Source organism: Archocentrus centrarchus, chromosome 17 (assembly GCF_007364275.1).
Source record: "Archocentrus centrarchus isolate MPI-CPG fArcCen1 chromosome 17, fArcCen1, whole genome shotgun sequence".
NCBI lineage: Eukaryota > Metazoa > Chordata > Actinopteri > Cichliformes > Cichlidae > Archocentrus > Archocentrus centrarchus.
Window position 1 is genome coordinate 9,798,146 of NC_044362.1, and position 14,755 is coordinate 9,812,900.

Genomic DNA, 14,755 nt, shown 5'->3' on the forward strand with positions numbered 1-14,755 from the left:
ATATAGGGTGGTAAAGATTTTCTGTATATTTCCCTGTGGAAGCAGAGTTGAAACAGACGTTAGAGAAAATGTTCATGTCCAGTAAGTGTTGCAGGGGGTGATCAGTATCCATAAACTATCTACAGCCACAGTCATCTGGATGGCCTCTTTGTCAGATGATAGAGGAAACCGAACAGTGTGCTGATTCAAACTGGATTCAAATAGCAACAGCAATGACGAATTCCGTTGGCAAGTAATATGGACGCACTCTGGCAGCTGGCAGTTCAATATTCAGGCCACAGAAACATTCCCATGCTGCAACATGTCCGGGATTACGCCACTTTTCACAGCTAGTGCAACCGCACACTTCAATCATTATCATCCTTACCACCCAGGTTAACATCCTTGTCTGCCGGAATAGTTATGAAGCAAGGTACAGTCACACTGTGTGAGTGTGGCAATGTCTCGCTGCAGTGCCACATGAAGCGCCTCAGTCAACACTCACCGTGTTCCCTCAGTCTTAATCAGCTCACCCGTCCATAGATACGCTTCTATTGCCAAAGTATTTGCTTGTCTGCCTTCATGCTCATACGAACTTGAGTGACACCCCGTTCTTAATCCATTTTTGACTCTTCTTCCAGAAGCACATTTGTGAGGTCAGACACGGATGTTGTGGTGTGCAGTCGCCACTCTAATTCATCTCAAAGGTGTTCTATCAGGTTGAGGTCAGGACTCTGTGCAGGCCAGTCAAGTTCATCCACACCAAACTCACTCATCCATGTCTTTATGGACCTTACTTTGTGCACTGGTGTGCAGTCACAGGAAGGGGCCATCCTTTGCATTGTGCTTGGTGATGTAAGGCTTGGATGCAGCTGCTCGGCCATGGAAACCCATTCCACGAAGCTCTCTACACACTGTCCTTGAGCTAATCTGAAGGCCACATGAAGTTTGGAGGTCTGTAGAGACTAACTGCAGAAAGTTGGTGACCTCTGTGCATTATGTGCCTCAGCATGCACTGACCCCGCTTTGCGATTTTACGTAGCCAGCCACTTCATGGCTGAGTTGTTGTCATTCCCAATCGCTTCCACTTTGTTATAATCCCACTAACAGCTGACTGTGGAATATTTAGTAGTCAGGAAATTTCACGACTGGACTTGTTGCACAGGTGGCATCCTATCACAGGACCACGCTGGAATTCACTGAGCTCTGAGAGCGACCCATTCTTTCACAGATGTTTGTAGAAGCAGTCTGCATGCTTATGTGCTTGGTTTATACAGCTGTGGCCATGGAAGTGATTGGAACACCTGAATTCAATGATTTGGATGGATGAGGGAATACTTTTGGCAATATAGTGTAGATCAACTCCAGGCCTCAAGAGCCCCTGTCCTGCAGGTTTTAGATGTGTCCCTGATCCAACACACCTGAATCAAATGGCTGAATTACCCTCCTCAGTATGCAGTCAAGTTCTCCAGGGTCCTGCTAATGACTTCTATATTTGACTCAGGCATGTTGAAGCAGAGACACATCTAAAACCTGCAGGACAGGGGCTCTCGAGGCCTGGAGTTTAAGAGCCCTGGTGTAGATCATCCATTCATCCATGCATTGTAGGGGTGAGGGTAGCCTGGAGCTAAGTAACAGACTAATAAAATGCTAGAATGCCACTCAGCAAAACTGAAGCACAAAGATCTTGAGTGGTCGGTACCACACAGCAGGTCACATTATTTGTCAATTTATCCCATTAAAATACTGAGAGGGCCAGTTCAGTGGCCCTCTCAGTGTTAGCTGAGGTGAGGCCTAGCAGACATTGTCTATAACTATCTGCGCTGACACACTTGTCAATTAAAGCAGCCCTACCCTAAATAAGAGCCTTGACAGTATGCAAATAAATGAGATATAAAAAGGGAGAAAGCATCCATAGAGACCAAAACTCCAAGAACTGCAGTTTAATTGCTATAAATTTTTGGACGTTTTAGTTTTTTGTAGGTGGAGGTGACCATATTTGAATGAATAATCAGCAAGTGTTGCTAGCTGTAACAAAATGTAAGCAGGTAAGTCATACAATTTCCTCACCCTACTCTTCACAGGTGTCAAGCTGAGCATGACAAGCTTAAACTAGCTGTGCCAGACACAACAAACCCGCCCGCTGCAGACGTTTGTCCATCTTGCAAATGCGTCACTCCCAAAACGCTGAATCATCGAGATAAAGCACAGGTCCTACTGTTCATGTGAATAATTTTCCTTTGACCTTTACCTTGAGGTCAAGGTCGCAGATTTTTAGTAGATGCGTCTATGGTGTGAATTTGAGCAACCCAGGTGACATCGTTATCGATTTATGATGTTCACAAGATTTTCCCAAAAAAACTTGACCTCTGACCTTGACCTAATTATGGCAAAAATGTAATCGGGTGATCTCGGGGTCACTGGCCATCTTTCATGCAAATTTGGTATGAATCAAACTGGTAATTTTGCTGTAATATTGTTAACAAACACACCACAAACACCACATTCTCCCCCTCCAAGAGCAGCATAATTAAACACAATTAAATTTAGTTAAAATGTTTATATTGTGCAATACGTGTGCAGTTGTCAACATTTGATCACTGACAGTAATGATGCATAACTTGTCCAGGACAAATTAATTAATTTCACTGGATTTACTGCATCTGTAATGACTCACTTATGATGCATAATAAAAGCACTGCATTTCCCCCCACTTAGACAGGGAATCTAAAACTTTATTTTTTTAGCAAATAATGCATTTTCATTTTCACTTGAACTTAACCAGACATCACTGCCCAGGATCTCCTCTGTGAGTTTGTCAGCTGCAATCAGCACTCTCCCTGACCTCCTCTCTATTCTAAGTTAGTTCTGTTTGAAGTGTTAACTCAGCTGTGTGGGATTTGGCGTTCCCTCCTCACCGGGTTGACAGCATCAGCTAAGAGCTTATCAACTTTGATCCAGGGAACGCTGGCAACAGGCTTCCCCTCTGTGAGCAGCAGACGGGAGAATTTAAGGACAAGGGAGGTGTTAAAAACAGGAAACAGAGAGATAAAATACAGCGAAGAGAGAACAAAAGGACATGCAGTTTAAAAATGAATGTCACTGACTGGAAGGGCATTGGCTTATTTAACCAGACATGTTAGGTTGGAGTGACAGAGACAGGAAGGAGTATTCATTTTAAATATTTATTAGGAATGCATTTGAAGATGACGGTGCACGATGTTTGACTTTAACTGCCACTTCTATTCAGCCTGAATTTGGAGCAGGGACTCTAAAACACAGACGGCCAACATGTTGTCTTGCATAGAGATTTTCTGCCACCTGATTTAAAGTCCTGCGTATCTGATTGAATGTCACATGAAAACTGAACCATCCAAACCCCCACAAACAGACCGTTTTCCTTCGAGTGACTGAAGGAATTAAAAACCATGGTTTATACTGAGAAAAGCTGCAAGGTTAAGACGTCTTGTTCTTGATTTGTCATCACTGCCTCATAGAGAGAGAGCTTCATCTCAGAGACCTCCCACCAGCACCGTCATCTCTGGTTCATGAGGGCACGGTACTCCCTCTGGTGGGCGAGCAGTTGCAGGAACACCCTGTACTTTCTCTTGTAGAAGCTGGAAAATAAAAAAGTGAAGAAATTAAGAAAATAATGAGGCGAGTTTGATGCCGACTGCATATTTCAGATTTGATTTGTGAAATCTGAACAGCCTACAGCTCTATAAATTATGAACTGCAAAAAAAATACAAAAGTTCAGCGTTTCCTCTCCTATTGCAGAACGGCTCACCTCTGGACTTCGTTGTCGGGCTGGACGACGTTCCCCACTTTAGCCATTTTCTCCATGGCCTCCTGAAACACAAGAAGCACAGACAAATTTCATTTAATAAATCATGGCACACTCATTCAGCTTCACGTCAGCCATGACCCAGTTATAGTAAGAACAGCAGCCGGCTGCTGTGGCACAGTTTATGATTAATGCAGTGCAGGGCCCCTCTACGGTCTAAACCCACCAAATCCATGCAGTTGACTGTTTGCAGCTCGGAGGCTCAGACAAAAACAGCTGCCTGCCTTATCTATGGCTGCAAATGGGCTGACAGGTGCATCCTAGTCTGAATAATAGCATCTTATTTTTAGTCTGTCTGGCTTAAAGGCTGCTACGAGTTCTGGTGCTCAGACACAAAGACATGATAAATTGACCCGACAAAATATTAATCCATACTTTTCTGCAGCAGAAAGCCAGCAGAGTGCATTGCTTTGTAGTTTGGTTCCACCCAGCAGATGGAGGCAGTGAGTATGTGACATAACCTGTGTTATGTTTGACCTTTGGTGTCTTTCCATGAGGCTACAGCCTTTAATGATTAGACTGCAAACTGCTACAGAATGCATACTGCAAAGTAAACACTAAAATATCAAGTTGACCTGGATTAAAGGGACATGCCACCTATTTTACACAGTTTATAAAAACAGCTCAGCTTGTGAAAGTGGTTGGAGAGCATGAAGTCTTCTGTGATGCTGACAAAGAAAGACGATGCCATTAAATTATGTTAGCTTTTGTTAACAAACTGGAGTATGTGTAGCTTACATTAAAAAGGCAGAGGCAGCCTCTTTAAAAAAATGCTTTCCATATTGGAAATATAATGAAGAAATAAAATTTTAGAATTTTTTTTTTTAAATCACTAAAATCCATTTAAAAGCAATTTTCAGAAGTAAAGGATTTTCTTCAAATACAAACCTTTTGATTAAATATCAAATATCTTTGCCTTTATTTTTTACACTGGAACATATTTAATAATAATTATATTTACTGAATTAATCAATTATATGTAATAATAATAATAATAATAATAAATATTAATAATGTAATAATATTAAATTATTTTTAAAAATCATTCACAGATGCTGATGCTCATTTAATTCTGTTAAACTGCAAAATCATTTAAATGAACAACTTACAATACAATCACACACTCACTGAATGTATGTGAGAAGCCAGCTCTTAAAGCAAAACATAAAACAATCTTTCTCTACTCGCATAAGAAAATAATTTCCATATTGTTTCAGCGCACTTCTCCTGGGATACTTCATAACACTTATTTTTTAGGAAAGCATTGGTATTGTGACATATCAGAAACAACTAATTTCATAAATTGGGGGCTCTGTGACTTTAGCACACACTCAGTGGACACTTCATTAGGTACACCTTGCTACTACTGGCTTGGGCCCCCTTTTGCCTTCAGAACTGTCTTAATTCTTCACGGCATAAATTCAACAAGGTGCTGGAAGATTTTGATCCACATTTACATTATAGTGCCACATCTATAATGTGAGTTTCCTGTTCCACCACATCCCAAAGGTGCTGACTGAGATCTGGTGACTGTGCAGGCCACTGGAGTACAGTGAACTCATTGTCATGTTCAGATGCTCTGAGATGCTTTGTGATATGGTGCGTTATCCTGCTGGAAGCAGCCATCAGAGGATGGGTACACTGAGGTCATAAAAGGATTGACATGGTCAACAACAACACTCAGGTAGGCTGTGGCATTTAAATGATGCTCAGTTGGTCCTACGTGGCCAAAAAAATGATCCCCCACATCATTACACCACCACCACCAGCCCGATCCATTGATACGAGGCAGGATGGATCCATGCTTTCATGTGGTTTACAACAAATTCTGACCCTCTCTGAATGAAGCAGCAGAAATCGAGTCTCATCAGCCCAGGCAACATTTTTTCCAATCTTCTATTGTCCAAATTTAGTGAACCTGTGTGAACTGTAGCCTCAGTTTCCTGTTCTTAGCTGACAGGAGTGGCACCCAGTGTGGTCTTGTGGTCTTCTGCTGCTGTAGCCCATCTGCTTCAAGGCTCAATGTGTTGTGCATTCAGAGATGCTCTACCTTGTTTGTAATGAGTGTTTATTTGAGTTAATGCTGCCTTCCTGTCAGCTTGAAGCCATTCTCCCCTGACCTCTGGCATCATCGTGTTTTCACCCAAAGAACTGCCACTCACTGAATATTTTCCTTCTTCCAGCCGCTGTCAAATAAATATAAGCATAAAATGTCAAAACCCTTTCCTGCCACATCCCTGTGAGGTTATTCAAGTCCTGTGGGCTGTGATTTGTTGCTTTCTATGTGTCCGTGTGCCACTTTACCTGTATACAGCTGTAGTCTTGTGAAGCACATGCACCCAGCACTGCTGCTCCCACTAACACAGCCTCCGTCTGGTCTGGCAGCACCACAGGCAATCCTGAGAATGAGATTGAAGACAGAATGGGCTAACGCTATCATGGATGTTATTTTACCTTCTCCTCTCTCCAGGTCCTCTCTGCCTGAATGTTCAGCTTTTGTTTTGGTTTATTTGTGGGGTTTTTTTTCCCCTTCTTACATCAATTACATGTATGTGCATCCTGGTACATGCATATATTCACATACTGTGTTACAAAAATATGCATTTAACCATGTTATTGGTATTTGCTACCTGTAGCATTAGCATGAATCTGTACAAACAGGCTGTTTTTGCTCAACCCTCCACACAGGAAGAGGGTTCTGATGTCATGTCCTGCCTCTTTCATGGCCTCCAGAATATGAAGCGTACCGAGCTGAAACCAGAGGAGGACACACAGCGGGAGTAAAGTTACAAGAAAGCAAATACAACCTCCTTTGTACTTAAAGGTGCTAGGGTATCAGTCTGAGACACAGGAAGTCATTTGAAACACAAAACACATCAGACTCACAGCAAGGGCTTGCATGGTGGCCAGATAGAGAAGGGCCAGGTCATCTAAGGTCTGGGACAGGGAGAGTCCAACGACCTGCAGAACAGTAATGACACAATATCAGCAAGGGTGTGATCGTGGGTTAGGTCCCATCTCAAATCTCCAGTGATTCATTGCAAACAGTCATTTTCATACTACGTTCCCTGGCGTCCTTTTTCCTGGAATTTTTAGACATTTTTTGCTACAGTAGTTACCAAACATAAAATAAGTTAAATGATTCAAATGTTTAGGAATGTTAGTGGGGGGGAAATTAACTTTATGTATTTAAAAATCATTCTCTAAGCCATAAGGAATGTCAAGCCTTTACCATGCCCTTCAAAGTTGGGTCAGCCAGGGGTGACCTATTTCCGTGGAAGTCGGGCCACACGTGAAGGCTGGACCCCAACAGATCAACAGCAGACCCAGAGTCAGCTATCGATCTCAAGTGGTTGTTCAAGTAGCTGTAGATATTCTCGCCAGTAAAAGGAAACCTGGGAGGACAAATTAAAAGAAATAATATATTAATTTGCACTGGCCAGAAAAGGACAGCTGAGATTATTTATATTGACACGTGCTGGACAACACCAGCAATCTTTATGTAATCATCAGTAAATGTGAAATACTGCATATCAAACACTTTAATTGTCCATTCTTCTAGAGCATAGCCAGGTTGCACTGAAAGCACAACATGACTGAGCTTCTAATCTTCCTAAAGCTTACTTAACATTATTCTATGCCAGCTGATGAGGACGACAGATGCGCAAAATCGTTTTTTGGGAAGCACAGCATTAAAAACATCAGCTAACCTCGGCTGAACCTGTTCCTGGAGCTGGGCGTATGCGGCGTGACCCTTCACCATGTGGTCAATCTGAGGGAGGAAAGAGCAATACAGTGCATTTCAAGTGAAAAGCACAACAAATGGCTGGTGATGACCTGACTTCACTAATAATGTAATCATTTAATTTGTAAAAAGTCAAAAGCATGAGCTCAAAGCAGCAGTTTAAATGTGAAAGGTAAGGGGGGGGGGGGAACAAATCAAATTTATTTTCCAAAAACTAGTCCTTGTGTCTCTTGACAGTTTTATTATAATTTCTTTAATAAATATATTTATTATATTTAGTGTCCTTGATGCCGACAGTATTTCTGTCAGCGGAGGAGGCAAACGGCTATGAGACTAAAATGTTTTAAAAGATAAAGAAAAATCTCAGCCGACTGACCAGCCTGCCTGTGACGCTCTGCCCGCCCTCGTTGAGCCACAGTCCGGGCACCATGGCGGACAGGTAGGGCCCCCACACTCCTGGCACAAACACAGGCTGCTCACTGATCTGATGAAACGGGAAATCTTTTCATTAGTTTTGTATACTTGTAAGAATGATTTTCAAATTCATAGACACATACACAACTCTGACATGAGAGGTAAATATTTTAAAAATAAAAACTGCCTGACCAACAGGATATGTGAGGCTGTGCGTACGAGATTAATCATCCATAAGGTTTTTATTAGTCATGGAGAGATATTCATATATATCACAAAGGCCACCTTGGAGTTCACATCATACCGTGTGAACTCAAAGTTTTCGCTCAGCATGAACAGCAGTTTTTTTTATGTGTAACTGTTAACACTAATCAGGTGAACAGCAGCAGTGAACCACTGACCGCCATGTGACAAGTTGACGTCCCGCAGATCAACGCCATGCGTGTGGTGATCGGCCGGCCCTCACACGGCAACTGAAAACCTTTCACGTCAGCACCGATCACACCTGGAAGGACCAAGGTAATATTTATTTTAACCATGTTTGGTCAATGCCAGAGTTTATTTTTTGCAGGAGAAAATGTATTTAATAATTAAGGTTTTTTTTTTTTTTGGTGTTATCTAATGCAAAGTTTCAAAGCTGCTGTTAGGCAATAATCCAAGTGATCTGCACAGTGCAAGCTTTAAATCCATTTGAAATTGCGCTCTAACCTTTACGTGTCATTCAGCAGTGACACTAACTGCTGGAATAATGTTTGTCAAGCTGGTTTGAGTTTAAGGTGGGAGGTAAGTCTGCACCGCTGTGACATGGACAGAAACTAATGGTGCAAAGTGTTGTAACCTCTGACTGATGCAACAATGTGTGATTGGCAGAGGTCACGGTCGCAGGTCAGAGGGAAGAGTTCACGGGGAGTTCAACTCACAGCACAAAACCAGATGATTAGGATTGCTGAACCTGAGGAAGATCAGCTGTTGCCCTGAAGCCACCAAAGTAGTTAGAAATGCACTGACATCTCAGGCAGGTTTGTTATTCTGTTTATTTCCCAAAATATTAAAGCTGGGAATGTCCAATCTGAAACACATACAAGGGTACCCAGTCCTCACTTGCTAAACTCTAGTTGTTGACGTCCTTGTAGCTCTATTCTCACTTTCCTCCAGAGTTAAATTTTTAACTTTGCACACAAGATACTGAAAACCCACGGCCACATGTGGAATTCAACACTTGCACCCAATAAACATTAAAGTCTACTTAATACATTTTTGCAGAAAAAAAAATTTACTAGGTACATATATGCTCCCTAAAGGATGAACCTTTATTTTGACCCCCTAAGAGCCACAGTTCACATCAAAAATATTGACTTCATTGACATTAGATTTTATGCCTCCATTTTCCTTTAAATAGCTTTTAACAGGTATGACAGTGGGATGGCACAAAGGAGCTGCAAACTGAGGAATGTCAGCTTACTCGTGACACCAAAATACTTTTGTTTTCCAGTCAGTGTGATTCATTATTTGATACCTAGGCCTCCAGCATGAGCATCAATGAGAGAAGCACCAACTGCGGTTCCTGGGTCTAAACCCAAATCTGCTGCTGCCTCCTGGATGAGGCCCTCTCCTAATGGACTTCCTGGGGGACACGTCACGCTGCCTGGATTATAAGTAGACCACAGTTTATGAAAGAAGACAAATACTGAAAAGATTAAGAAATAATTGGTCAGACTGTCAAACTAACAAATTATTTGGAGTTATAAAATGTTTAATTTTCTGGCCTATTTTGGAGAAGTCATTTTCCAGAAGGTCATCCAGTCCAATGCTTGTCCAGAAGCTGGCATCCCATCCTCCCGGAGGGCAGTAGGTCCACTTACACACCAGAGTACACAAAGACCTATGCAACATTGGACAACAAACATCAACTGGCAAATAAATTCACTCTATATTTAACAGCATGCTTTTGATACATGTATCTTGTGAACCACTGCATCAAAAACACTTTGATGACAAAACACATATTTTAAAGAATTCAGCGTGAACGACCACATTTCTTCTCTAGAACTGAGAATAGAAACAAGATCAGTGCTTTTAATGGGACAGTACGACAGTACACCTGCAAACATGTTATTACAAGCAAGAGTTTCCAGGTTTGTCAGTGGTGAACCTTTTCAAACCCATGTCCTTTTTCATTGGACACAGATAAAGACGTAAGTAATCACAACATCGTCTAGCAAAGCTCACCTCGTTAAAGAGCCGGTTGCTTTCCAAGACAAGAAGTCTGGTAGATCAAAAAAGTGAGCGGCTTTGTTCCAGCAGTGTTCCTTTAGGTTCTGATAGAGAGACAGACACGCATAATGTGTGGGAATGAACTGCTGATCAATAAGCAACAATTGGACGGATATGAACTGACTGACAAGCATCCATCGAAAGATATGCAAGGCTGAAATTGTTATTAAAAATAACCCCACCAGGTATTTGCTGAATAGCCAGTACAACAATAAAACACGCAGAGATCAGTGGTGACCTTGCTCACCTCTCACCTCTTTGAGCCAGAGCAGCTTAGGGGGTTGCATCTCTGGTGACATGACCCCTCCTACCCTGCTCAGGACCCTGTGGCCTGTGTTTGTTATACGAGCAGCCTGCTCTGCGGCACGATGGTCCATCCACATCACCACGTTCCTTTGGGGGTCACCTGGGATAAGCATGTCAGGACATTACCGCCAGTAAAAAGGAGCAACAGCCACCTGAGAGCTAATACTGTGTACACCCTGTATTTCAAAGTCATTTTATTTTGATTAAATTAATCTGTTAAGGCATGATACATAAAGCTGTTGTCATGGAGAGATGTCATCTTGCAGTATATATTCAAGCATTTAGACCAGGGGTGGGCAAATCCAGGCCTCGAGGGCTGGTGTCCTGCAGGTTTTAGATGTGTCCCAGTCACGTTCTCCAGAGTCCTGCTAATGACTTCTATGTGTGATTCAGGTGTGTTGGATCAGGGACACATCTAAAACCTGCAGGACACTGGCCCTCGAGGCCTGGATTTGCCCACCCCTGATTTAGACTCAAGTATCTGGGTCATGCTCTTTGTGTCTTGCTTAATAAGCAAAAACATGAATCACTGCCAGCTCCAGGCTTTTATTTCGTAGCTGACCATGACCTTGGACCTCACTGTGGAGGAGGCGACTACCCTAAAGGATCAATAAAGTATCACACAAAATTCATTTTTCCAAGCAGTGCTCAGCTGGAGGGTGACATATTAAAACATGGCTTACATAACCAACACTTACCAAGTATACTGATCAGGCCATAGAAGACTAAAAAAAAAAAAAAAAAACAATGAAATAAATCACTTACCATCCTGACTGACAGGCACAGGCTGAAAGCTTTGGTCCAAAACCACCAGAGAGCAGGTGGCATCAAAGCCGATCCCCCTAATCTGGCTCTTCTCCACACCCTGAGTAACTTTCTGTAACAAATATACACAATAGTTTTTAAATTACATTCGATCAGTGCTTTTACATATACTGTAACTGTAAGAGGGCATCAGTCCTCATCTGCTTTTCACAAATTATCAGCAGCTTAAATGACAGAATGTGAGCTTGAGATTCACAACTGGCAATGCATAGAAAAGATTGTTCAGTAGCCCAGCTAATATGAAAATGGTGATGATTTATTCAAAGAAATGTATACATATTTGTAAAAGTAAATAAATAATCTAATGGGCTTACAGCACACTGTGAGTCTAATACAGGGCTATTCCTGCATATGAAAACATTGGCACCAACCAAAGAGGTTTTTGGCTTCCAATCAAGGAAAATCACCAATACTGGTTAAAAATATTTTCAATCAGTATATTTTATATATATATATATATATATATATATATATATATATATATATATATATATATATATATATATATATATATATATATATATATATATATTATTTATTTTTTAAGTAAGGTTAAATTTATTAACACTTAAAAACACATTTTGATGTGTAAAGATGCAAGATGCATTAACCTCTGTTAACTAAGGTAACACAGACACTTTGCCTCAACTATATGAGGATGAACCGTGGTTCTCCCAAAAGCCCATTTTGAGCCAGGAAAAACCTTGTAATGTTACTTTTTTTTTTGTCATAGAGACAAGTCATCTACCAAATTTGCCAGCTGCAGAGTATATAACTCCCCTAACTTAAGATAGCTATTGCCAAAATGAGCGCGCCGTGATTAAGAGTGGAGTCTGCCCAATGCTGGATTTTTGGGGCCAATTTAGGAAGTACAAAAAAAATTGTGATACTGATATATGGCCAAGATTCTTTATACGTACAACAGGAAACTGACTGGGTCTTATTTAGCAACTTTTCAACAATGTATTTCACAAACTAGTTTACAGCCTAACAGGAGCACACAGCTTAATTCCAGACCACTGGCTGCCCAGGGTGATGCTACTCCGTTACATGTGCGATAGTGCTGAGCGTATTGGAAACAATGGAGCTGGAGATGCTCTGCTGCACAAACTATGTGATGGTGCTATTTTAGTATTTCTTCATAATTTTCTTTATCATCTTTGTAAAAAAAAAAAAAAAAAAAAAAAAAAAAAGTTTTTATATCAGCACAAGCTGGACAGCATATACAGCAATGCCAATATACATACAGTCATGTGGAATACAAAGTTTGTCACAGGACTCGATGCAGTCCTGTGACAAACTAAGCGCACCCCACCCCATCATCTTGCAGAACCTCGTTTAGCAGCAATAACTTGAAGTAATCAAATTTCTATATGTCTCTCACCTGGCTGCTACTTACTGTACCCTCTCAATTCCCTGTACCCTCTCAAAAGTGGATTTAGTTTTTCACAGCACTGCCTATGACTGCTAACTTAACCCAAACAAAAAACAGAAAACTATCCAGTGAATTTTATAGTAGTTAACATCCAATTCGGTTCAATTCAGTTTTTATTTATATAGCACCAAATCACAACAGTCACCTCAAGGTGCTTTATATTGCAAGGTAAAGACCCCACAGCAATAAAGAGAAAACCCCAACAATCAGACGACCCCCTATGAGCAAGCACTTGGCGACAGTGGGAAGGAAAAGCTCCCTTTCAACAGGAAAAAGCCTCTGGCAGAACCAGACACAGGAAGGGGCATCCATCCATGCCCACTCTAAAATTGGCCTGAAATGAACACGCATGGGGTATCTGTGCTCAGATGTGTGGACACGTATTTAAGCGCTCCTACCTTCACAACTGTGCAGCATGTCTCCCAGATCTCAGTGGAGGACTGGACATAGTGGTCAGACTGGGGCTCCCAGATACTGATGGGCTCTTCTGCAGCGCTCTTCAGCAGCCCCTCTCTGGTCACCAGTGCAGCCCTCACACTGGCTGTGCCCACGTCCACACCAACATAAAAAATCTCTGCCATGAGGGGATGAGCTGAGCTGAATGTGGGGGAGGAGGTTTATTATTAACCAGGTTACATTATCAGCGTCGACATTGAGCAGGTTAAACGAAAAACGCCATTATTAAGGCAATTTGTGCATCTGTTTATGAAAAAGGGTTTTCTTTTCAGCATCTTCGCATACTCGTGCACTTGGTTAGCGTGCGTGAGTATGTGAAGTGCAGCCGCAGCAGCAGCAGCGAGTAAGACAGAGTTTACACCAACAATAACAGGCTAGCGCTTATACAATACAGATAAAACACAAAGAGGAAGAGAGTACGTAAACTGACACAACACGCAGAACTTACCCAGTGATCAAAATCTTATTTCAGTGCGAAGAACATTAATATTTATCGTTCAAGCTTCTGACCGGAGTACTTTCAGAGTTAGAGCAGAGCTTTAGACGGAACGTGGAAGCGGTCAAAAACCTTACGGTCGCTTTTTTTTTTTTCTCACTTCCCAAGCAGGTCACGAACTTCACCTTTATATATATATATATATATATATATATATATATATATATATAGTAATGAAGGATCCTTGTAATTTCATTTGCTTTTATAATTTATGATATATATATATATATATATATATATATATATATATATATATATATATATATATATATATATATATATATATATATATATATATATATATATATATATATATATAATATACAATATACAACCCAGAGCTGCCTGACACTAAACACTCCAAGAACTAATTTTTCACATTTTTCATTGTGAATCCTACCTTGTCTCTTTACCCTGTTGTGTTATTGAAGGAGATAAGCAGCTGTGTAAAGGAAGTGCCGCTGGATGTGACCGGCATGTTTGGGCCAGGAATGATCAGCAGAGATGGAGTACGGGAAAAAAAAACAAGCAGCAGGACAGGAAGAAACAGATGGTCTTCAACAAACACTGCATGGACAGTGTTTGAAATCTCATCTGTCTCTCTCACTGGCCAGTGTGTGTGTGTCTGTGTGTGTCTGTGTGTGTTGTGTCCCTCAAGTTTACGCCTGAAGGTAATCAAAACTTTGCTCTGTTGATACATCAACACATGCATATACAGCCACTCCATGTTTTTTGCTCTAATAAAGGGGAGGAGAGGGGAGGGGTGTTTCCGTGAACCCTGGACTGTCCCACCTCTGTACAACAAAAGCAGGGCCTGTTGGGAGACAGGCAGGACCAGCTCCTGATTAGAAAACTCCATGCAGTGGAAACAGCTGGCCCAGCCAGTGAGGAGGAAAGCACTGTTATCTAAAGGCGACCCTGTCGACCCGGTAGAGGGGAAAGGCTGACAGAGAAACAGGAAGCATGGCCAGGCCACAGCA

The 14,755-nt window shown here is 41.5% G+C and overlaps 1 protein-coding gene across 1 annotated transcript; it reads right to left on the minus strand.

Annotated features, from left to right (window-relative positions):
• Positions 1 to 3,150: 3,150 nt before the first annotated feature.
• fggy (FGGY carbohydrate kinase domain containing) lies at positions 3,151 to 13,828 on the minus strand. The gene is made up of 16 exons (XM_030752065.1): positions 13,728 to 13,828; positions 13,222 to 13,420; positions 11,329 to 11,440; positions 10,512 to 10,663; positions 10,213 to 10,301; positions 9,750 to 9,865; positions 9,500 to 9,628; positions 8,385 to 8,488; positions 7,946 to 8,053; positions 7,535 to 7,596; positions 7,057 to 7,219; positions 6,711 to 6,785; positions 6,455 to 6,575; positions 6,129 to 6,223; positions 3,768 to 3,829; positions 3,151 to 3,596 (listed from the first exon to the last, which is right to left on the minus strand). Exons 2-16 carry the CDS (start codon positions 13,402 to 13,404, stop codon positions 3,515 to 3,517), a joined length of 1,653 nt encoding a protein of 550 aa, XP_030607925.1. The 5' UTR covers positions 13,405 to 13,420; positions 13,728 to 13,828; the 3' UTR covers positions 3,151 to 3,514.
• Positions 13,829 to 14,755: the final 927 nt, after the last annotated feature.